General features: G+C 35.2%; 3 protein-coding genes across 15 annotated transcripts; 1 reads left to right on the forward strand and 2 right to left on the reverse strand.

Annotated features, from left to right (window-relative positions):
- Positions 1-867: 867 nt before the first annotated feature.
- LOC122279032 (mediator of RNA polymerase II transcription subunit 11) lies at positions 868-5,552 on the reverse strand. Of its 12 annotated transcripts, none has more exons than XM_043089298.1 (7): positions 5,369-5,550; positions 4,834-4,916; positions 4,424-4,705; positions 3,222-3,291; positions 2,932-3,048; positions 1,234-1,453; positions 868-1,124 (listed from the first exon to the last, which is right to left on the reverse strand). In XM_043089298.1, the coding sequence occupies exons 2-6, from the start codon at positions 4,857-4,859 to the stop codon at positions 1,277-1,279; spliced, it is 672 nt and encodes a 223-aa protein (XP_042945232.1). In that variant the 5' UTR covers positions 4,860-4,916; positions 5,369-5,550; the 3' UTR covers positions 868-1,124; positions 1,234-1,276. The 12 variants fall into 12 exon arrangements, with proteins under 12 accessions (XP_042945232.1, XP_042945231.1, XP_042945240.1 ...); XM_043089297.1 differs by having other exon boundaries at positions 4,834-4,927; XM_043089306.1 differs by lacking the exons at positions 4,424-4,705; positions 4,834-4,916 and adding an exon at positions 3,480-3,532 and having other exon boundaries at positions 3,222-3,286; positions 5,369-5,552.
- Positions 5,553-6,745: 1,193 nt separating this feature from the next.
- Positions 6,746-10,332, forward strand: LOC122279033 (mitochondrial pyruvate carrier 4). 2 transcript variants are annotated; one of them, XM_043089312.1, is made up of 5 exons: positions 6,746-6,905; positions 8,500-8,598; positions 8,824-8,876; positions 9,302-9,375; positions 10,009-10,332. In XM_043089312.1, exons 1-5 carry the CDS (start codon positions 6,851-6,853, stop codon positions 10,055-10,057), a joined length of 330 nt encoding a protein of 109 aa, XP_042945246.1. In that variant the 5' UTR covers positions 6,746-6,850; the 3' UTR covers positions 10,058-10,332. The 2 variants fall into 2 exon arrangements, with proteins under 2 accessions (XP_042945246.1, XP_042945245.1); XM_043089311.1 differs by lacking the exon at positions 6,746-6,905 and adding an exon at positions 6,963-7,173.
- A 3,193-nt stretch (positions 10,333-13,525) lies between these two features.
- LOC122279955 lies at positions 13,526-17,513 on the reverse strand. Its single transcript, XM_043090870.1, has 3 exons — positions 17,039-17,513; positions 14,416-14,589; positions 13,526-13,952 (listed from the first exon to the last, which is right to left on the reverse strand). The coding sequence occupies exons 1-3, from the start codon at positions 17,381-17,383 to the stop codon at positions 13,839-13,841; spliced, it is 633 nt and encodes a 210-aa protein (XP_042946804.1). The 5' UTR covers positions 17,384-17,513; the 3' UTR covers positions 13,526-13,838.
- Positions 17,514-23,436: the final 5,923 nt, after the last annotated feature.

Genomic DNA, 23,436 nt, shown 5'->3' on the forward strand with positions numbered 1-23,436 from the left:
AGTATTAATACACAGATTAATACGCGACTGTGCTTATATATAACAAAACTCTAATCATATTTATGAATATATGATCCCTCTTCTAGTTCTAGTTTTTGCATCCACCGCGATGCGGCACAAGAAAAGTTACTATTCATGTTTTTATTTTGTATTATTTTAATTAATTTTTAAATGAATTTGCGCTTTCTTTTTTATAAAAATGTTTAAAGAAATTTAAGAAATTACAAAATAAAAAAATAAAATACATTTTACACTTATCTGTATGAATCATCCGAGTCCACTACCGGTAGCCCCAGCATGACTTTTTTGCAAATGTAAAATGATAAATATATTTACAAAAAATTTACTTTTCCACGTATTAGTTATTTAACCGTTAAAAATTATAAAATTTATATTTTAAAAGAAAACTAATAAAATAAATCTTATAGGTAAAACATATAGATAAAACTGTAAATACATATAATACTACTCTTATATAAATCTATGAGATGTACATATACCATTATTCTTGTTAAAATAATCTGAGATTTGCTTAATCGGTTCTTGAATTTTTGAAATTGAGCTTTTCACTCGCTTCCATCGGTCATCCTGTGGTTAGTGATCCATTCGAAATGTTATGTCTATATTTGTTATGATAATTTTTGGCTCGGAATGATGGTGCATGCCATACTCATAGTCTATTTTCATCTCATTATTTAAAATGTCACACCTCTATCATTCCTGGATCATCCTTTATTTTTCTAAAAGAATTTTTAAAAGCTTGATAGACGATGTCACCTCGTCATAGTGAGATAAGAGGTGGTATGTAACATTTCCCTTATCTACTAAAACCTTATAACTCAGTTGCCCCAAAGTCGACACTATAACTGACCCAACGTTTGAATATATTAGCAACAGAAACGTCGAATATCAAGATACAAAAATATCAGAAAAATATGATGATCATGTCGCTGAACCAGGCCTCTGTTGCAAATAATAGACATATTACAGTTTCAACCTATATTTCTAAAGTAACCTAACAAACACAGAAGAATCACATGAGAACATTCTCCATTTCTTGATTGTTTTTAAGCTACTACCTAAATGCAGTCCAGGTTTTTCTCCTTTCCTCTACCATACCAATCCTGCAGTATGAAAACATCAAATAACTTTCAATTCTGTAAATCAGTCTAGAATTGAAGTTAGATTTGCATAAATTCATAGAGAAGAAGTGTGATATGAAAGGAGTATTACAGTTGCATGAAACAAATTTCCAGCACTTCTGTACCACGCATCTTCAAATTGCACCATGATATTCATCAACAGTTTGTTTCATTCCATCCAACTGTGAAACGACATATTCTAGTTTCTTGCAACAGATTTCATTGGCAATTCTTGAACTGTAATCACACTTCTCAAAGGGTCGGTATTCACATGCACTTTTGATTTCATCTCGCAATGTGACTTGGATATCCTGCGTTAAAAAAGTAAGCAAAAGCTGCGTAGTTTTATCAAATTTTACAGAATTTTAAGATGAGTAAGAAATCCTTTTCAAGTGATGAGCCAAAATTGTAGTGAAGCCAGTCACCGATCATTCCAACTTTTTGGTTTTTTTATTGGCACCAGGTGTCCAAGAACAAAGTCTCAATTAATCTCGGGAGTACACAGACTCTCGGCAAGTAGTTTTCCACATGTACACACCTCAGGTGTCCATACAAAGCCCACAGGCACGCACCTTTTTTTGCCTCATTAATAAGTTATAACCATTCAACAGATCATACCCAAAAGAAGTTTTTTATACCTCAGTCGGGCATAAAAAATTATGTCTATTCATAATTTCCCTTAACATTACTTCTTCGAGAAGTACGTCAGTTTTTCTTGCAATTACACTTCAGGTGCAACTTCTGTGGATTGTTTGCAGCTGAACTTGCTTTCAAATATTTTCCTTTACATCAAATTTTCCAGAGCCCAAGGAATCTATCGCATTGACAAAAAAACAATCTACCAACCAATAATTCCATTTTTGTTTAATAAGGATATCTATGAATGCAGAGTGAAGCTTACAGTGCTAATGGACATTCAATCAACTGAACCCCTCAAAACATACAAAATAGAAATGATCCATATTAAAAATCCTAGGCAAAAACTCTTAAAGAACCAAGAAACAGAGTTATTATCCAAAAATACAACATCTAATAATACATTTCTTGTTTCCAACGTGGTTTTCATCAAGGTTATTCGATAATCATAAACAATGTGAAAGGTTGGTATTTCCCGCCATAACCAATAACCACAAAAAAAATAATTCCATTATCAGTTTTACATGACTTATTAATGACTTAGTTCAGACACAACTTATTAATGACTTGGTTCAGATCGACATACAATTATCCCAACAGAGAAACCAAAATATAGTTCTGATATCATACAAACCGCATCAAGTGGTTGAATGAAGAGCACAAAGCATATTTCATACTTTATTTATATCACATTCTTCCACTTCAAGTGTCCAGTCAAAACCCGGAATTTGTCTAAATAGCCGAAATTCAGATTCTCCAAATGTTTTATTCTTTCCCAATCCTTCACAAAAATTGTACCCATGCATGCAATGATTATTTTTTATTGGTAACCATGTATGCAAAGTATTGATAAAATCTCCAGTTGAATTCATATAAAATCACCTAACAAACACTTCTCCGCCTGAATTATAGCTTGTTTGGCACAGTATTCTGAATTTAGTTCATAACTAACTGGCCAACTTATGACCCAATTCAATCCCCAGGGTTGAAATTCAACACCAAATTCCAATGAAATTTCCCAATTGTTGAAATGATTAGAACCAGACCACACAAGCTAAAAAAAGGAATGATAGCCAAGGTTTCTCAGTTGCCATAAATAAATCACGACGACCAATAAACGATTTTATATGCACATTCTAATGAAAAGCAAGACCTTGATCATGTTCATGAACTCAAGACAGTGCCTGCTGATGTGCTCCTTTCTGGGTCCAGTTGGGTTGGCCAGCTCATCCATAACCTCTCCTGCCAGCTCCAAAACCCTAACGATTCTCTATCATAATTACCAATCCATCAAAACAAAAACACCAAAAATTACAAAAAGGAATTAATAAGAAGATCCCCATGTATGCGTTTTATAATACTTATTAAAAAAAAAATGTATATGTTTTATAATGGAAAACTATGTACTACAAATAAGAGATAGAATTATATAACATTATTTACCTTCTCAACATTTTGAAGCCGTTGTAATGAAGTGTTCTGACTCTGTGAATCCATGAAGCCTATGGCTACTCTGAAGAGAGTGGATCAGATTTTGCATAAGATGGTACACATTCTAATTAGAATCTCCTACATATACTCAAATTTTTACAAGAATCTCCAAATTGTTCAAATGCACTTCAAATATGCAATTACACAATATTTATTTTTTAGGAGTTTTACATGAAATTTCAGAGAATCTGACAGTCATATTTTTCTAACCGTCATATTTCCAAAGGAGTCTTCACAAGCAACACTTTTCAATCCTCTTCTACCTATGAATATCAAACACAGTTATTTTCCTTGGGTTTTCAATATACATAAAATAAACAAATTTAATGACCAATATTCAGTGTAATAAGCTGCTGCTACTTCTTCTTCGGCTTCTGGTAAATCACTAGAAATCTCTTACAGCTAGGGAAGATTTTAGAAAAAAGATAAACCCTATAAGTTGACGCCACCAATTCCACCCCAAAAACCATATTTTGGTTGAGCCTAAACCACTTTTTGCTTATAGAATTCCAGAACTCGAAATTCTGAGAAGGAAAAATATTATTTTTCAGCGAATGGGCACTCAAAACCTGCAGATTGAAGGTGCGTAACCAATTCACACAACAAGGCACTTCTGACTTTCGGCGACAATTTAGGATTACAACTAATCACCTTCTCTCATCAACATAACAGGAAAAAAAAAAAAAAGAAGGATCTATAACAACGAGCATGAAATGAGACATGCCCACTTAACAGAAGGAAAAAAAAGAAAGAAATTAAGTATCGAAATGAAGAGAAAACATATAGCCAAGCCCAAGCTGTTTACCGGGGTACTAAATAAATAAAACCATAAAATAAAAACCCCAAGCCATGAAAATTAGGAATTGTCAACAAAACCATCCGAAATTGAACATGATCCGATAGAAATACTGAAATTGAAACATAGTACCATCCGATCCACCTATGTACACTGATTTATGAGCAAAATCAGACACAAATAATATAATTATTTGATTAACATCGATAAAGTCCAGGAAGATAAATGAAAACACTCACAAGAAGAGTATTTGTTTTCCTTTAAAATGATAAACCCTGGCGCAATGGCGCATAGAAGAGAGAGAAATGGACCCGAATGCGGTGGAGAATGGAAGAACAGGGAAGTTGTGCGACTCTACCTTTGCAGGGGGACGAAAGCTTTCCAAGAAATATGGCGAGAAACAGTATTGCTATGGAGAAGCCTCTTTAAATTAAGCACACCGCACGCCAGCTGAGGTGAACTAATTATATTAATAAAAAACAAACTCAGAGTAAATAAACTGCATTCCTCTCTAACAGAAAACAGATTCCTGAAACAGAAGCGTTCTTCCCTGTAGTTCTTGTTCTTCGCTATTGAGTTCAAACCCTCTCTCCCATCTCTGTAATGCTGGATTTTTGCCCTAACGATTTTTTTTTGTTGGCTGACAAATAATATTGAATTTGGGCGTTAGAAACAGAGAGTTTTTTTGTGTGGGTAAGATAAAAAGATAAATGTGCAAAGATCGAATCTTCAAGCATGATAGAACCAATTCCAAAGCTGAAAATTTGCCTGGCGTGGAAAGTGGCCACTGTCATCCAAGTAGTGTCTATCCCTCGCTTGAATCTTTGATGAAATTTCTAAAAGAAATTTGACTGCAAGTAATCTTGAAAATGGGGGTAAAAGCCAGATCTTTAATTGCACTAAGAATCAACAAATCCAAAAGACCCAACTCGACAAAACCAAGCAAAATCAATCAACCAGAATTCACTTCGAACACTCAAATTCTCGAAACACTGGCTGGCTCATAAAAAATCCAGTTCTCCAAGCAAAACCCGTGAGTATTTAAAAAAAAAAAAAAAAATCCTTGTGCCAGCATCACCCAGACCAGCAAACTAAAAACTTGATAAAAAAAAATCCTTCTCATCTCTTTATTATTCATCACGAAGTCATCACAGACCAACAAACACGATCTCGATTCTCATTAACGGGCAAAAAAAATGCAGACCAAATAAATACCCTAACTGTTCACAAATGTTAAAGGGAAAAGGAGATGGGAGAACGGATAAAAGGGCTGGGAGAAATGGAAAAAAACAAGTGAACCAACCTTAATGCTTGAGCTTTGTTGCGTGACCTGAGCTACGGAATTGTTCTGTTGTGGATGAGTCTCTGGAGGAAGAAGATGGGAGAAAGTGTATAGTTCTTCAGCCTTGGGTGAGCAGGCAAAAGTGAGAAAGGAAGTCTGTGATTAAAATGAGGGTAAAATAGACCTTTTAGAAAGGCTGATGGGAAGGGTGTGCGGGGTGTGCTTTGTGACGGGCCTTAGTAGAACTTTTGGGTACGGAATAATGAAAGGAGAAATGGTCTTTATAATCGTAGTTGTATAAGCGACGTGCAGTTGTTAAAAAAATTAACTTTTTAATCATGAACTCTATTTTTTTTCAAAGCGATTATATGGTATTTACAATTTCACGACTGTATATAACATTACTCTATATAAAAAATAAACAAAAAAATATTCAGAACAGCCACTATTTAGAATCATCCGAATCACATTTTATGTGTTTTTTAGTAAAATGATCAAAAATATCCCACAATAAAATCTACGTTTCCCATTTTTTCCTCTCATTTCACACATTTCATATTCTTTTTTTTTTCTCTCTCTACCCTTGTGTCGCCCAAGACTCCCGCCCCTTGCCCATCCTCTCCCCCCACCCCCACCACCCATGTCGGCATCCTCTACCCCTCCCGACGTCGGTATCCTCTCCTTCACCCCCACCCAATGTCGCCATCATCTCCCCTACCCGTACCCCTCGTCGCCCATTTAGACCAAATGAGAGGCATGGCTGAACATGGAGGGCTGAGGGAGGTGCGGTGGAGTTGGTGGTGGCTGAGGGAGGCTCGAGGTGGTGTTTGGAAGCCATGGGTTGTGGCATACAACGGGGTAAGGGGCAGAACCCGTGTATGGGTGAAACCCATTTTGAAAAAGAGATGGAGAGGACTGCCGTGCTATGGAAGCTCGACGGTAGCTAAGGGAGAGGTCAAGGGCTCGGTGGTGTTCAACAGTGGAGCTGGAGGTTGACAAAGGCGACGGTAGCAGTGACAAACCATGTAGGAGAACTCATTTTTAATTGAGAGAGGGTGCTACGCGTGGAGACTTCCATGAAGGTTTGAAGGTGGTTGGAGGTGACCGGCACAAGGGGGAGTCAATGGTGGCTGCCAAGGTCACTATAGGTGGTGCACGGTGAGGGTGGATGAGGCAGTGAATTGAGAGAGAGAATCGGGTAAAGGGAGGAAAAAAACGAAATTCTGTTTTAAAAAAAAACACATAATGTGTGCTACGGATCAATCGTAAAAAGTAAATGATCCGTAGCAAAACTCAAAACAAACGCTCGACTCAGGAGCAGGAGGAGGGGTCGAATGAAGGGGGGGTATCACACGTGTCAAAAATGCAATGAAAATAAAAATCAACGGTGGCTAAGGCCTTTGACTGATTGATAGGCACGTGGCAATGCGTGATAGATCTGACGCTTGAAACCGCAGCCGGACTGAAACACCCTATTTGTCTCGGAGGCAGAGTGAGGGCTCCATGGCGGCTTCGAAGCTCCAAGCGCTCTGGAACCACCCGGCCGGACCCAAAACCAGTGAGTTGACTCGTCTATCGTTCTGTTCATTTCGTTGTTTTTTTATACGCACGAAAGTTTGTGGTGGTGATTATGGTTTGCAAAAAATTAAAATATGTACTATTTCTTTGTTTCCTTTTGCGCGATTTGGAAGCTTTGCTTTCGAAAATCTTAGCTCGTGCGGCCTCGTTTCCGTACGAGTCGCTTGGACATGGATATGGGTTTAGATTCACGAAGTTTAGGTCGGAGATTGAACAAATCAAAAAGCGACCTTTGCGAGTGCAGAATGGTTAGTTACCGTTCCTGTCACCGAAATCAGAGTTAAATTGAAAGGTTAATTTATTTTATTTCCCTACTGGATGATCCCTACCGTTTCTTCAAACCTACTGGATGATCCCTAAAGCTGAAGGAGACCAAATTGTTAAGTTATTAGCCTCGAATTTCTGTAGGGATGTCTAAATGGTCTCTTTTTTCTGTTTTTTGGAGCAATGAGTTGTCTTGTGTGTAAATTTAGTATTTCTGGTCGAACCCGCTCTCTCGTATCGTCTATCATAAGAGTTGTCTTCTATCTTTTCCAAAAACAAATCTCATTTGGGTCAAAATATGATGTTTCACAGACGCCCCTTCTTTCTGGTTTGTAACTCTTCAACTCTGCTGCAGGTTTACCTTTTATGGTTTGAGTAGATCAGATCATTAAGCCCTTTATCTGCCTCGGCCGTGTCTCGGGTTCCCTGTCCCCCTCCCCCTCAACGGGATTGAGCAGTTATATTTTGCCTTTTACCCTTGGGGAAATGGAATAACTCCGACTAACTTCCTTGTGCGGCCAACAATAAGCCTTGTGCACGTAGGTGTGCAAACTGAAGTATGTGCGCGAGAAAAGAGAATCTGATATACTCTAGTAAACGCTAAAAATGCTGCTCTCATGGTTTTTTTATTATATATGCATAGCAATAATAAAAAATCCGTATCTTTTATGTGTCTATGATATTATAAATAATATATATCCACGCCTTTCTTTGCTTTGCTCAGCACATTTGCTGGCCCTGGTTAACTTTGCTCCCCTTTGGTCAAACCCACTCTTGGAGAGGAGGAGATTAGAATTAATGACCGTTGCTTCATGATAGGTGTCTAAATAGCCCCCTTTTTTTTCTTTTTGGATAGTGAGGAGTTGTCTCCTGTGTGAATTTAACATTTCTGGTCAAACCCGACCTCGGAGGGAGGGGATTAGAATTATTGACCTCTACTTCATGAGAGGTGGCCCCTAGTCAATTTTGTTACCTTTTAGGGTCAATGTGTAATTAGTCCTATTACCCCTTGGAGGCCCAAAAAAATACTATGTTGATGCTTTCTCCAGAATGAGTTTCACAGATGATTAAAAGAATACTGTATGCTTTTCATACACTTTTTAATTGTCATTTATGTTTCAATCAGTTGTGGGAAACTCCTTACCGAGGGTTTGTACACACCCGGGATTAGTTGGGATGCTGTTCTAGACACCTGGTGCCAAAAAAAAATAAAAAATTATGTTTCAATATACAATCACCAATGATTGAATGAATTTTATCGTTTGCCAAAAAATACCGTATGCATCAGTTAGATGTTTTGTTTATTTCAGTTCACTTTTGGGCACCAACCTTCAAATGGGGCATCAGCATAGCTAACGTTGCTGACTTCTCCAAACCACCTGAAAAGCTTTCATATCCTCAGCAAATAGGTAAATTCGTTAATTCACATGCATGTATGTTTTTATCATGGTCTGCATATGATGTGCCACTCATAACCACATGTGCACACGCGCGCACACAATCTGAAACATGTATGCACATGCTAATGTCTATCAAGAACAAGTTAGTGTTCTATTTGTAGTATTAAGTGTTCTTTGTCTTGCTTTGATTTGCACCAGTCTTGTATTTTTCTCACTTTATTATCTGTTATGCAGCGGTTACATGCACTGGAATTATCTGGTCACGTTATAGCACAGTAATCACTCCGGTGAGTTTGAATATTGATAAGATTGTCTGCCACTAAAGATACAGATAATAATGATTTGAGCTTAACAAAACAGATAACGATGACTTAATACCTCTGCCAGTTTTGTATGCACCATGCCTTCTCAATCTGGTCACGTTATAGGCCACCTTTTAGTCCCATCTGCCCCCCAAAAGAAACAGAGAGAAAAACCGAATGAGAACATTGACTGCACAGAGAATCATACATTTTGAAAAGGAGTAATGAATTGCATGACAAGAAAATGAGAGATAGGAACGCATTTATTTTCTCTTTCTAATTCCTCTATGGTTTACTATAAAGAATATTCTTCTTTTGCTTCACTTATTGATATTACTCAATGGAAATTGTCTGGGATTGAAGTTTATGCATGGTTCTAATTCTTCGTTATATTTGATTTTGATCTGCAGAAGAATTGGAACCTTTTCAGTGTCAATGTTGCAATGGCCACAACAGGGCTGTACCAACTTTCACGCAAAATACGGTAAGTTGGATTAAATTAATATGACCTATTTCAATTTTTCAATTCTCTCGTTCTTATTGAAGGAATTCTTGTTTTTCTTTTTTCTTTTTTTGGTGTGTTGGGTGGGGGGGGGGGGGGAATGTTGAAGAATAAATTCTTAGTTTTAGGTAACTTTGCAGTCATTTGGAAATAAAAGGTGGTGAAAAGGGTTTTTTATTTTTTTATTTTATAATAATGACGGGGGAACCACCCCATGGCAGAGATCTTATGACTCACCTATGGAACCTAAACCCCCAGAGAGACTAGCATAGCAACCACCATGACCTCCCACTTAAATCGCAGTTTGATCCTAGGGGGAATCAAACTTGTGACACGGGGCTCATGCCCACAAGTTCGCCCTTACCACTTGGACTGCCCACGGGTTCGTAGGTGAAAAAGGGAAGATGAAAGGTCTTGATTATTTAAATTGGATCAAAGTAGAATTTGAATCACACTTGCTGAAAAGTCTAATGGGAAATGTCTTAAATTTCTTTACCAAATATTTTCTCCATATTCTTATCAAAAAATATTTTCTCCATGTTGTACATAAATGTTGATGTGTTGAAGATGAGAACTGCATGACTTTTTTTTCCCCTTTTTTTTCAACTTTTCCAGGCACGACTATTTTTCTGAGCCAGAAGCAGCCGTTGCAAATGACGACTGAGAAGTCCTAAACTTCCATTTGCCTCCTTGCATTTGTTGATTATCAATGTACTTGTATACCATCTACAAATAAGAGAGCTCTTGGAATCTTGAGCAGCCAAGTTTCCCAAATGGATTGATAAAATTTTTCAATATTTCTGAGAATCATTTGTTTTCTGTTTGAAATATCGTGAATGTAACTATTTACACTCCACAATTCCATGTAGTTTGTCACATGGAGAGATTGTTGCTTGAATTCTAACCAAGCTGCTAATAGACACCACCTTCCACATCAAATTAGGACTGGCTATGTACGGGGCTTAAAATGGTAGATAATCGAGCGATAGGTTACAATAATTGATGTGGATTAGTTCGAGGAACCCACATCCACCAACTCAATAATTGTAAATCCGTTGATGATCCTATCATTAATCTCAAAGGTACTTTTTTTTTTTTTTTTAAAAAAAAAAATCTCAAAGGTACTTAAATACAAATGCAAATATCTGACTGAACGCTACTAGTCTACAACCATAAAAATAGCAGGAAGTCAGCGGACTACAGACCCACGAATCAATTGACAACAGACCACTGCAGACCTAGTCAAGCCCTTTAAAGCCACGTTCATAAATATTCATGACTACTTATCGAGCTGTGGGCTGGACCAACTGGACTGAATAAGATTGAATTTAAATAATAACAACCCAACACAATTAAGCATAATAACAACCCAATACAATTAAGCCTTACTCTAAGGAGTTGTTGCAGCTCCAAATCTTCAGCGTAACTGGCTTTTAAGTGATCCGACCACGTAGTGGATGGTGAAGTGATGGCCAGTAATTCACCTACTTTCTGACTTTCCATTTTGCGAGACAAGGCATCAGCAACCTTGTTTTCTCTTCCTTGCGTATACTCCGCTCCGAATTCATAGCAACAATAATTTGGTGAGCCACCTTTGTTGGAGAGGGGTGCCCAACTTCTGCTCAAGCAAATACTTGAGACTTTACTGGTCTTTTTGGATCTTAAAGGTATGTCCCGAAAGATCACGTTGCCATTTCTTCACGGCAAGTACTAAAGCCATTAGCTCATTCTCGAATGTTGATAGCTGCAAAGCCTTCTCATGAATTGCTTGACTCTAATAAGCTATAGTTTGTCTCTGTTGCATCAAAACAACTCCAACACCCACACAAGAAGCATCACATTTAATAGTAAAAGGAATGGAAAATTTTGGTAAGGTTAGGATAGGAAGACTAGTTACAGCTTGTTTAAGGTCTTGGAGGCTTGTATGGCAAGGTTAGACCATTGGAAGGAATTTTTTCACAATATGACCATCAAGGGTGCAGCTATAAGACCATATCACTTAATGATTTTTTTATAATAGCCCGTAAGACCTAGAAAACCTCTAAGAGACTTGATAGTGGTCAGAAAATGCCAATTTAGCATAGTTTCTATTTTAGCAGGACTAGCCCGTACCACTTTTTTTTGAAATAAAGTGGCCTAAGTATTCTATTTCAATACATCTAAAACAACACTTAGATTTTATTTTATTTTTTTGCAAAGAGTTGTTGCTGTTTTAAAATGTCCAAAACAATTTTTAAATTAAGTGTGTGGTCTAATAATGTTTTGCTATAAATAAAGATATCATAAAAAGAAAAAAAACAATATGAATTTTCTAATATAAGGTTTAAAAATATCATTCATAAAACTTTGGAACATTGTAAAGGCATTGATAAGGCCAAATGATATTACCAAAAATTCATAATAACTTTTGTGAGTGCAAAAGGCGATTTTAAGAATATCTTTGGGTTTAGCTGATACCCGCATGGTGTGGGGAAGGGCTTCCCCGCACCATGCGTGGGGGATGGGTTTTCAACCCTAACTGGGGAAGCAGGGGCGAGGCCCCCCGCCCTTGTGCTAGGGGCCGGAGTCAAAAACCTCATACGCCCCACCTGGGGGGTTTAGGCCAATAATTACCTATAACCCATTAAAATTTACAAATTAAAATTTTATAAATACAAAAAGAATTTAAACTCATTATAGTTATATTTTAGATTGCATTGACCTCCTAGACTAACTTTTATATAGAATGTCAAGGCAATATAATATGCATTCTTAAGCAATCATACTTGAACAATGTGAGACTTAATAATAAATTTTATATTTTTTAAATATGACTATTGTATTGTCTTGATCTTATGCTTGAAGTTTCATGTTTCAAGTTCAAGTTTGGACTTTAGAAAATGCCATGGTACACACATTACCCTCTGTCTACACATTATTATAGCTGACATGACATGTTTTTTCATGCCGCTTATCATAATGAATTAGGTTCTCAAATGTGATTTAGGCAACTTTTCAAAGATATTATTGCCTGTGGGAAGGTGGGGGTGGAGGATAATGAGAGGAAGCAAGTCTCAAAACCAGTCAGGTCTAGCTAGTTAAACCAGCATTGCCAATATCTCTTAAAATCAACAATCTAAAAACTCGGTCTAATTGTCTAAGATTTGTTATGCTAATTTTAATAGGTGAAATTCTCTGATTTTTTAACTTCTAAAATAAAATTTATATCATATTTAAATACAAAAATGATAAAAAAAAAAAAAATGCAAATATAGCAATGCCCATATCATCAAAGGTAAATCTACCCACTAGATTAGTTTGGATGTTAAAGAGTATCTTGGTTAAAGAATTAAGGATGATCTAGCTGGATCCATTGAAAAGTGACTGAGGCTTGGGAAATAAAAAATACCCCGAATCAAATCTGAGGAATCAATGAATATAAATTGTTTTCAATAGCCAGCTGTTTATATGCTTTGACAACTGGGATCCTTTAACCAAAACCATGGGCTAATTCCTAGCTTTAATAAAGCATCACCACCTTTTTTTTTTTTTCACAAACAAATAAGTCCTATCACATTACAAGAGGTTTAAAATTATAGTGAAAAATATAACTTATAATTTATATGTTAAGTAATAAATTTTATTATTAAAAAATTATTTACCATTTAGTAACTATATATTTAAAAAGTATTTTTAAATATATTATTAAAAAAAGTGTTGAATTTTTTGAAGTAAAAATGACGATTATTTGATTTTTTTTAATATTATAACTATATCCTTAAAAGTTTGAAAGTTATAATTATCTAAAAATTATATAAATATGTTAATCCATTAACAATTTTTTTAAAATTTAAATTACATTCCAAATTATCCAGACATTTAAAGAAAAGCATCAAAATGATATTTTTTCTCAACTGTATTTATTAACGTATTTGAGATTAAAAATAAATAAATTATTATATAACACCCAAGCAACCTAATTTTTTCTTTAAAAAACTTTTGAAGTTATTTAAACATTTTTTAAAACATCTAACGTAACTCCAAACATGCCCTTAATCAAGTTGGATCATCGCATTCATCCCATACAGATGTTACAAACTAAAAGGGATTGGCATCTTGAAATGAAGGGAGGTACAATTGCCATAATGCAGACTAGCACAATTGACTTCAATATAATTATTACTCCAGTAATAGATGTTTCATTCAATTTCAGTTTCACTTTGTAAGTCCAGCATGTCCAAGCTTAGAAGTTCTCAGACGAAGCTAGAGAGTAAAAACAATCGATTGTCTCCTCCAAAAATACCTAATCAAAACAAATTGCAATCAGCTCGGCAAGGAAGCATCAAATGAAGACAAAATTACATTGCACATGCCACTGGAATACACTTGCCAAAGACGGCCAGTGGCTATAAAAAAACCCAAGAGCAGCCTTCAATCGTGTCCCAAAACTGCTAACCTCCTCTTTCCTACTGAACATCTCTGCTCCGATCAGTTTTAGAACTAGTCTCGCGGTCATTCAAACCTAAACTCAAATCCAAAGTGCTTTCGTTCAGATCTTGGCATACTACTTGATTATTGTCCTGAGATAGTGAAAATTTTGATTACCAACAAGACAATGAAGCAAAGAGTTAAATACTGATCTACGATTGATCTTGAGACAGTAATGGCAAGCCAACAAAGATTTTGTTTATTTTATTTTTTCCTCTTTGATCAAATCTTATTTTCTCCTATTCCTCAGGCTTTAAAAAAAAAAAAAAAAAGCATTTCTTAATTTTTGGTATGGAACCGATGGCTGTATGTCGCAACCCTGTGAATGGCCTCCACCATTCTTCTTTTCCTTTCTCTTTCCTTTTTATGCCAAAACAATATCCATGATTATCTAACTAATTGCAACAGTGTCCTTATCTATAATGACATGCAGGCTTGGTCTGATCAATTTGTGTCATTCACAGTTTGTCTCCATTATTGACAATATTTCCACAAAGAATTTAGATATGTAGTGATGAAATACAAAATAAGAATGTGATGTGTGAGCATTTTTACCTGACTTTCCTCCATTGGCACATCATTAATGTCAGGTTTCTCATCCAAAACTTCACCCCTGGGGGTGGACTTTGCTGCACAAGGGTCAATCTCAATTGGTTTAGCATCATCATCAACCTTTTCTGCTGCTTCATTTTCAGCGTCCTCATTCTTCTGTTCCTCTAGAACAGCAATCTGCACAGCCAAATAGCCAAAATGACTGTGCATCCACAAAGCCCGTCACAGCAAACAAAAGATCTACACAATAAAAAAATTTCTACACTAAATCCCATTATAGATCACTAATCTAGAAATAGATCTTAAATGATGGGTTGTCATTTAGGACATACTTTTAGGCTTAGCCTTTTGAAAAACATGTTTTCCATTAAAGCACTAATTAAAACACAACAATAACTAGCAAACACAAGAAATGCTAGTTTGCCATGTTATACACTTCCCAGGCCCCAGCATTTAGAGATCTAATTGCTTATTAAGAAAACAGCGGTCTTGTTAGTAGTAAAGATAGCATGAAACAGAAAAGAAAATAGAAAAGGCATGTCTACAGTGCACGGGTATAAAATGGTAAAACCCAAGGAGCTGAAATCCAGAAAAAGATAATCTGCCAAAACTTTCATCCAATCAAAAAGTGAACTAAAAAATATGAGCTTGAGCTTGCTCCAAAAGAAACCAACAACATCAGAAGTTTGGCTACTGCTTTCCCTACACTCACAACCCAAGGCATAGTACAGCCATTCCAAATCTCAGTTGTCAGTAATACTATACTGCCCAAACTTCCAGTCCAGCATTCAAAACAACAAAAATCTGCAGAGGCATCGGTAACTGGAAGCCAAAGATTGTCTATGGTACTGACCAAGACTGTGTGCTCATGTTATCCAGAATTAACCATCTCTAACTCCCATCACCAATCACAGACTACAATTACAAATCATGTCACAATCTCCGCAATTTCCAAGTAATGTTAGCAAGCAAAACATGCTTGAGAACTATTTTCAACAATGTATGCTCTACTGCAGGATTCATGAGAATGAAAGATGCCCATACTAATCTGCTGATCGATCATCACATAACTATGTCCATTGATATAATGATGTCAATGTGCATTAGAGAAGTACAACATAATCTCGTGCCTAAATAATTTTCACATAAAACATCTCCTATTCCCAAATCTATTACATTTTAAATTGTCAAGTCTATAGTTTCACAAACTTCAAACCTTTCAAATTAACAAGTCAAAACACCAATTTAACTGCATACACAATTACAATTTACATCATATTCAATTTCCATTTCTTTATATCTACTTGACTAAACCTATAAAAGATAAAGCCACAGATAGATAACCACATCATAAATTGTGTCTTTTAAGCGGAACAGAGACGGTTATAAAAATCTAAACAACGTTTTATGTGTTAAAGCAATCTGAAACCCAGTTAAATCTATGGATATGATACCAATCTGTTCCTAAATAAATGAAGTGGTTATAATCCACAGTAGATTCTTATCACAAATCTTACGAAATGACAATGCAATCAACCCAAAAAGGTTCCTTGCAAAAGAATATATTATGAGAACCAATCTACAAAACACATATTTTAACAGTACCAGTGCCAAGGCAAAAAAATGTTAGACTTTACCTACGTCTACCAAGTCTTCAAGTCTTTGGAACCATTAGGATTTCAGGGCATTGGATTCTCATCATTGTTTGCATTTTCGAACCCGATCTTTCTACATCACTAGAATGTCAGATCAATGAGATAAATGCCTCCACAGTCCCCTGCCCCGCCCCCAACACCACCCAAAAGAAATTAAAGGCTATGTGCTAGGTAATTGAGCAATTGAACTTGCAGAATATCTTTATGATTGAGTTGTTCATTTTATATTGTTAACGAAGTGGAAACAAAATTAAACAAAACAAAAAGTAAACCCATACAATCTAGAGATATCACAACTGCACTAAACTGTCAGCCTTTTAGATCAATTACAAATTTCCAAGTTGGCATAAATTAGTGACATCTTTACTATTTACTAACAATGACAGCAGATAAGAACGCATGCATACTAAATTACATATACAGACGGAGTCACATCCATCAAGCACTCTTTAAAAAATTCTCAACTATATTCCCAAGTACACTTATCAACGTGACGTATGCACATGTCCACATGGAGTCAGTCAGTGTAATCTTCAACGACTTACAACTAAAATTTTAAAACATTCAAACATTTTCAAATATAACCAATCCCCAGCCGATACTATATTTTGCTTCCCTCTCTTCCCAAAATATCCACCAAACACCAATGTTAAACCACCCAAAAAATATCCCAGGTACCACAAATAATTCTTCCGATCCATACACCAAAACCCTCAAAATTTATACTCACCCCAAAACCCAGATCACATATCAGCTTTATCAGTCGATTAACCCATTATTTTCAGAATATCCCAAAAGACCTGGATCACATGAAAAAAATACTAATATTGATAATAACAACCCAAAACCACGATTCTTTCGCCAAAATCAAAATCCCTAGAACACGCACATAACCAGATTCAAAAACTGAAACCCAAATAAAAGAAAAATGAAGATCCCAAGAAAATAATGTCTAATTGAGGGAAAAGTACCGGAATGTATTTGAATTTACGACGAGGTGGCTCCTCGGGGGGGACCGCCGAGTCGTCCTTGCCGGGATTCCTGTCACCGTTGCAGTTATTGCCGTTGTGGCTGGGGGTGATAGGCGTCCACTTGTAAAGCAGGAGATGGGAGCCGTTATTACCGTTACTCGTACCATTGGTGGTGGTGTTGTGGTTGTGAATCTGGTGAGAGTGATTGGTGGTGGTGTTAGAGGCAGCACTAGATGGCGCTACGTGGACCCACTTCTTCTTCCACTTCCTCACCGGCCCATTGAACACCGTGGCCGGTCCGTACCGAGTCGATGACCGCCCCAGCCGGGCCCCCACCCCCTCCATGATTCGCTGATCTGAATCGGTTTCGACTCGGCGTCCGATCACCTCAACAAATAATCCGAAAAACTAATAATTTTCTCTCTCTTTCTTTTTGCTCTTTCTCTCTCTCTCTCTAAAGACAGATGTCTTTAGCTCTTTTATGGGTTTCTGAGATTGGCTGCGATCTGATGGAGCCGCGAGGTTATGAGTAATTTGATAGCCAATCAGGGCCGTCAAAACATGTCCTCTTTTCCCAAAATGGGACCATGGCTTTATGTGCAAATTTGCAATGATTGGAATTTGGGGTATTACCACTAGGCTTTTAGATATGAAAATATCTTGAAAATATTTAAGATCTTCTTTTTGAAAAAATAAAAAATAAAAACAGATGTAATTTTATTACATTGTATAAAAAATAGATAGAGAATTTTGGATAAATCTAATTTAAAATGGGCCTTATACTGAAATTTATAAAAATAAGTAGGTATATTTAAAAAATGTAAAAATATAATTTTTAAAAAATATATATATTTTTTCAAATTTTAGCAAAATTTATCTCAGTCGTCTTGTATTTAAATTTTTATAAAAATTTTAATTTTATTTTATTACACAGTTTAAATGAGATAAGATGTTTTGTTGAAAGTTAAATAAAATATTATTATAATATAATTTTTTAAAATTAATTTTGTTTTAAAATTTAAAAAAATTGAATTATTTATTATATTTTGTGTAAAAATTTAAAAAATTTATAATAATTATATTAAATAATATGAGATAATTTGATTATATGTAATCAAACGAACCTCAAATGATTCGATGAAAGTATTATCAATCTCTTCAATGACAACATGCGACTCATTGTTCCACCATTCATTTGCCTGAATCCCAAAACTCTGTATTTGGAAGGAGAATTAGCGGTGTTGGAGGCTAAAAGTATAAGATTCTTATTGCGCAGTCAATCATAAAGTTCCAATCTAAGTTGGTTTCGACGTGGCATACTTACTACATTTGTTAATCTAGGAGGAGCACCAACTTATTACGTGAAGAGCAGATAATTTCGTAAAGAGAAATACTTTTAACAGTCGGAAAATGCAGTCGGCGTGCAATCGTGGAGAAAAAAATGAATTAATACAGAACCTACATGAAAAAAAAAAAATTATTTTTATAACATTTTTTTATTCATGTAGGTCCCTCTGAATATAAAATAATTTTTTTTTATTCATTCCGTACAGTCGACTGCATTTACCGACTGTATCTAGCAAAGCCGTCCTGCTATCACCAAACATCAACTTCTGCTTTGGACGGTCCATGGGTTTGCTTTTCCCAAGTATGATACTTTACATATCCAAGTAGAATTATTCTAAACAGCAGCGGGTTTTATTTTCTACACCACACCGGTTTAATCTTTCTACTTCACGGTTCGGTTTGAAACAAAAACCCATCACCTCTCTGAAGCCATTTATGCTAAAGACTCCAGAAGCGAAATGACCCACTGATCAGTCTGATTTCCCGCATGTATACCTCCCAATGCCATAACCATAAGACCGAAAATGCATTTCCTTCTCCAAGAATATTCAAAGACACATAAACTGTATCTAGATGAGAGGAGAAGTTGAACTGGCCTAGCTCACCAAATGGGTTCTTCTAAAAAAATAAATAAATAAAATAGAGAGAGCTCCCTTCCTGTTAAAAAAAAATCCTCCAGGTATAATGCTAAGATGCGATTCTTCCCCTTGATTTGGAGATGAACTTTCACAGGTTTAGAGACGAAGCCCCCAACAATCTCCCGTTGGTTTTCGAGAAGTAATTCCTCCCCTTTAAGATTCTATTCTCTCCCACAAAAATAAAATAAAGGATTTGATGGCCGTTAATCTGCTAAGAGCTAGAGAAATTGTTCAATCTTGGAAAAAAATAGTGGGTTTGTGTTAAAGGTGACGTTTTCAGGGGGTGGGTTTGCTTTAAAATGAGTGGGTTTACATTTTGCTTTAAACAAAGACACGTTAGCAAGCACTTAATTTGGTGTGCGGTGTATAAGACTGTTGTACACCAGTTCTCATCCAAATATGAAGCATTGAAAAAAAGAAAAAAAATAAAGAATAGGGCCCATGATATACCCCGTCCAGCTCGCATCTATAATATACATATATATATATATGGGAATAAATAAGAGCAGGAATAAATATATGCACATAAATAAATATAGGCGGTAGAAGTAGAACCAATCAAGTGTAAATAAGAAAATAAACAAATAAGTAAATAGAAAAATAAAATAAGCAAATAAGTATCTTATTGTTCTTAATTGAAACAATTGAAGTCTTGCTTCAAATTAGACAAACAAACACAAGGATAGCATGGGAGGATTACAACTATAGAATTACAAGGATAGTAAGGAGAACTATGAGAAGAACTATGAGAGAGTTCCTAAAATGGCTCCAAGGTCATGCCTCCCAACAAAACAAAGCAAGGCTTTTATAGGCAAAAAATAGAAGTAAAATGGTGAATAATAATTTTGACTTTTTACTATTTATTTGGTCAAAATACACCGAAATTAATGCAACAATAGTCTTTAATAATTTACTAACAGAAGTACAACAATAATAGTCTTTAGCAACAATAATTCACCAAAAGCAGGGACAAAAGTAGCAGGAATCATGGACTAGAATAATAATTGCAGTAGTAGGAATCACGGCGTGCAGCAATAATAGTAGTAGTAAGAATTATAAGGTAAAAGTAGCAGGAATCATAGAGTGCATGGATCAATCTCTAGACAACTGTGGGATAGTTTCTGGATCATGTTCAAATATTTCTTCTTTATAAGGATTACTATGATCAATAGAGACTTTAGAGGATGCCTTGGATTCATTGTCGTAGTTATCATTATCTTCTTGGAGGGACTACTTCAATAAGTAAATTAAATATTTTTCTTAAATCCTTAGAGAACAGACTTATTTTTTTACTTAGAAGATTTATCAGAAGAAGCAAGTTGATGTACTGCCTGGGCAGTAGGATATAGATGCATTTGAATCATAGTCTTAGCAGAAGGGAATTCTTCAATGCTTTCTATATTTGGAGAAGCTAGAGGGAAATCTCCAGTAACTTTTTCAATAACATCCTAGGTGTGGGGAAATCTATCACACCATTTGACATACCAGTTAGCAAGAATATCATCTCATTTAACATAACATCACTTCATAATCCAAGGAACCTTTAATTTCTTGCATAAGTGGAGGGAAACCAGGAATTTCTAACCATGCCTATCAGTCTTATAAAAAGTACAAAATTGAGTTTATCAGTGAAGATTTCATAAATGAGACCAAATTGTGATCGCCATCTAAAAAACCACAAGGGAATTGGGAATTAAACTTTTTATCAAAATTGATGAACCAAGAATGAGACATCGTAGTATCTTGAAACAGCATGATTTTGAATTAGGCTTCAATGTAATCATAATAACAAAAGGTGAATGATCTTTTTGGTAGCATAAAGTTGGGTTCCCTATTTATCTTTAGTGATAAGGTATAATATGTAAACACTATGATAGATCAGTTTAGTTTTGTTGGTTTTATAAAAAAAAATGGGTTTAATCAAGATGAACTGTGTTTGGGTAAGGATGGAGGAGTAATACTGTAAGGTTTTTCTGGATATGTTCATGGACCCAACGGAAACTAGAAGAAAAGTAATCCAATGCAATTTTAAGGGAATTAGTTTATATTGATATGATGGGTTCAATATAAAACAAAGTTTGACAATATTATTTTTTAACATAATCAGTTCTTGGGGTAGTATACTTATCCGGCGCAAAGAGTTAAATATGTTGATTGGTTTTAACAATGACATGAGCATATGGATCATAAGGGGAGGCCAAAGCATATGAGAAACTAGGTTTAACAATGGCAAAACTACCAAGGGTAGTTAATCAACTAGTGATATCAATAGAGGAAGCATATACATGCTTCACTATCTATTTTCCAGGGATAGGAAAATGAGGAGGAATTTGTTTGTCTTTATTAAGTTTTCTACTTGTTATTGGGGTGCGAAAGAATTCATGAGTAAGGAAATCAGGATTTGTATTTTGGAAACCTTCAATATATTCAAAATCAAAATAAATAAATAAAACAATTAAAATGGCTTACCATCAAACAAAAATATGTTTTGAAATAATGTTTTTAACATTTTTTTCTAATACATTGTTGCCCAGATGACTAACACAAGAGGGGGGTGAATTGAGTTGTATTAAAAAAAATAACAATTATAAATCAAATATATAATATAAAATATAAACAAAATATGAAATAACAATAAATATAAAGAGTAAGGATAAGAGAAAAGCAAACTCAGTATGTTAACGAGGTTCGGCCCCACTGCCTACGTCCTCGCCTCAAGCTATCCCTTGAGGATTCCCAAATTCACTATTCAACCTCCTTCAGGTGGAGATAGAAACCTATTACACCCTTGAACAACACCGCTACAAAGGATCCGTGTAGAACACCCTCTACACTTGCAATCACCTTACACGTGGTGATTCAACTATTCCCCGTGTAGAATACTTTCTACACACGCAAGGGTTATACACACCTTTTTTCTGATACAAGAGCTGATAGTGGGTAGGTTATCAGAAAACACTCATCAATGAGTGAAATAAGAACAATACAGTGCAAATTATATCTCTCAAAATGAACAAGGATTAAGGCTCAATGTTTATAGAAGAGAAAATGAAAGCTTTGAATGAATGTTGTATGCTCTTCGTGTTGTAAATGTGAAGCTCTCAAATGATCTATTTATAGGCATATGAGACTTCATATTCAAATTTAAAAAGATTCACATGTCAAAGACAACATCATTCACTTTTTCAAAAAATTCAAATAAAATGTTCTTCTTTTTCAATTGTCAAAGACAACATCATTCACTTTTTCAAAAAAATCAAACCTAATATTTTACTTTTGGCATATGACAAAATGAGCACACTTTCATTTTCAAAAAATTTAAACCTAATATTTTACTTTTTGTATATGACAAAATGAGCACACTTTACTTTTCAAAATTTTCAAACAAAATCATCTACCTTTTGTATAAGTCTAAAAAAGCATCAATCACTTTTGAAAATATTCAAATAAAACATGCACATGTGAAAGATGACAATCAATCATCTTTAATATTTTTAAAGTTCAACCCTTTAATCAAGACATGCACATGCAAAAGATGACAATCAATCATCTTTCAAAATTTTCAAATTTAATTTTTAAAAATATTCATGCACATGTGGAAAATGTATTTTAATGCTTTATGATAAAATATTAATTTTGAGCATTAATCCTAATTTCGAATTTTGAAGAGATTTACAACATTACTCTATAATTTTAATGTGAACTTGTTCCATTCTTGCTCATGCTTGTTTCCTTGATGTGCTTGACTCCATTGTGTAGACAACTTGAGCTTGAGACTTCTTTATTCTTTGAATTCATTTGTTATCATCAAAATCCATGTGTAAATATATAATTACACAAAACTTGAAATCTTGCGTTCAACAATCTCCCCCTTTTTTATGATGACAAATACTTGATAGAATTTGAAACCTGTATTAATACTTAAGCTCCCCTTGAAAATATGCGTTAGTTTTTCAAGCAAAAGTATAAATATAATTCCAAGCATATATAACAAGTTTAGCAATTTAAACAGTGTTAATGTTTTAGTCTAACACTTCTCCCCCTTTTGGCATCATTAAAAAGGATCCACAACAAGTAAATAGACTGAAGAAAACGGTGCGTTAGTAGACACTATAGATAGTTGAAAAATGGAGCCGTCCATGACCCGACAAGTGCTGCAAAGCCTCGAGGCCTAACTCTATGAATTTAATACGGCTGAAGATTTAAACAATCACCTGATGTTGTTGACAAACGGGATTGAAGGCTCCGAGTTTCTATAAAAAAATGATCATTTTCATCTATCGGATGCCAAAAAAATAATCGCTTCTTGACCTGAGTTCTGTTTTTCTACAACGATAGAATGGCTGAGCAATTCTCTTCCACTAATGTTCCAAACTTGAATCAGGAACCCTTGACGCATCAATCATCAATCTT

This window comes from Carya illinoinensis, chromosome 10 (assembly GCF_018687715.1).
Source record: "Carya illinoinensis cultivar Pawnee chromosome 10, C.illinoinensisPawnee_v1, whole genome shotgun sequence".
NCBI lineage: Eukaryota > Viridiplantae > Streptophyta > Magnoliopsida > Fagales > Juglandaceae > Carya > Carya illinoinensis.

What these genes read in the sequence shown, in the direction of transcription:
- LOC122279032 (XM_043089298.1), bottom strand. Translation starts at nt 4,859, where the DNA reads ATGACAGTGGCCACTTTCCACGCCAG. An exon ending in GTGGCCACTTTCCACGCCAG is followed by an intron (nt 4,706 to 4,833) that starts GCAAATTTTCAG and finishes ATTATTTGTCAG; the next exon opens with CCAACAAAAAAAAATCGTTA. An exon ending in GCTTTCGTCCCCCTGCAAAG is followed by an intron (nt 3,292 to 4,423) that starts GTAGAGTCGCAC and finishes CACTCTCTTCAG; the next exon opens with AGTAGCCATAGGCTTCATGG.
- LOC122279033 (XM_043089311.1), top strand. Translation starts at nt 6,978, where the DNA reads ATGGTTTGCAAAAAATTAAAATATGTACTATTTCTTTGTTTCCTTTTG. An exon ending in ATAGCACAGTAATCACTCCG is followed by an intron (nt 8,877 to 9,301) that starts GTGAGTTTGAAT and finishes TTTGATCTGCAG; the next exon opens with AAGAATTGGAACCTTTTCAG. An exon ending in CAACTTTCACGCAAAATACG is followed by an intron (nt 9,376 to 10,008) that starts GTAAGTTGGATT and finishes CAACTTTTCCAG; the next exon opens with GCACGACTATTTTTCTGAGC.
- LOC122279955 (XM_043090870.1), bottom strand. Translation starts at nt 17,383, where the DNA reads ATGGAGGGGGTGGGGGCCCGGCTGGGGCGGTCATCGACTCGGTACGGA. An exon ending in GTAAATTCAAATACATTCCG is followed by an intron (nt 14,590 to 17,038) that starts GTACTTTTCCCT and finishes TTGGCTGTGCAG; the next exon opens with ATTGCTGTTCTAGAGGAACA. An exon ending in TGCCAATGGAGGAAAGTCAG is followed by an intron (nt 13,953 to 14,415) that starts GTAAAAATGCTC and finishes TCACTATCTCAG; the next exon opens with GACAATAATCAAGTAGTATG.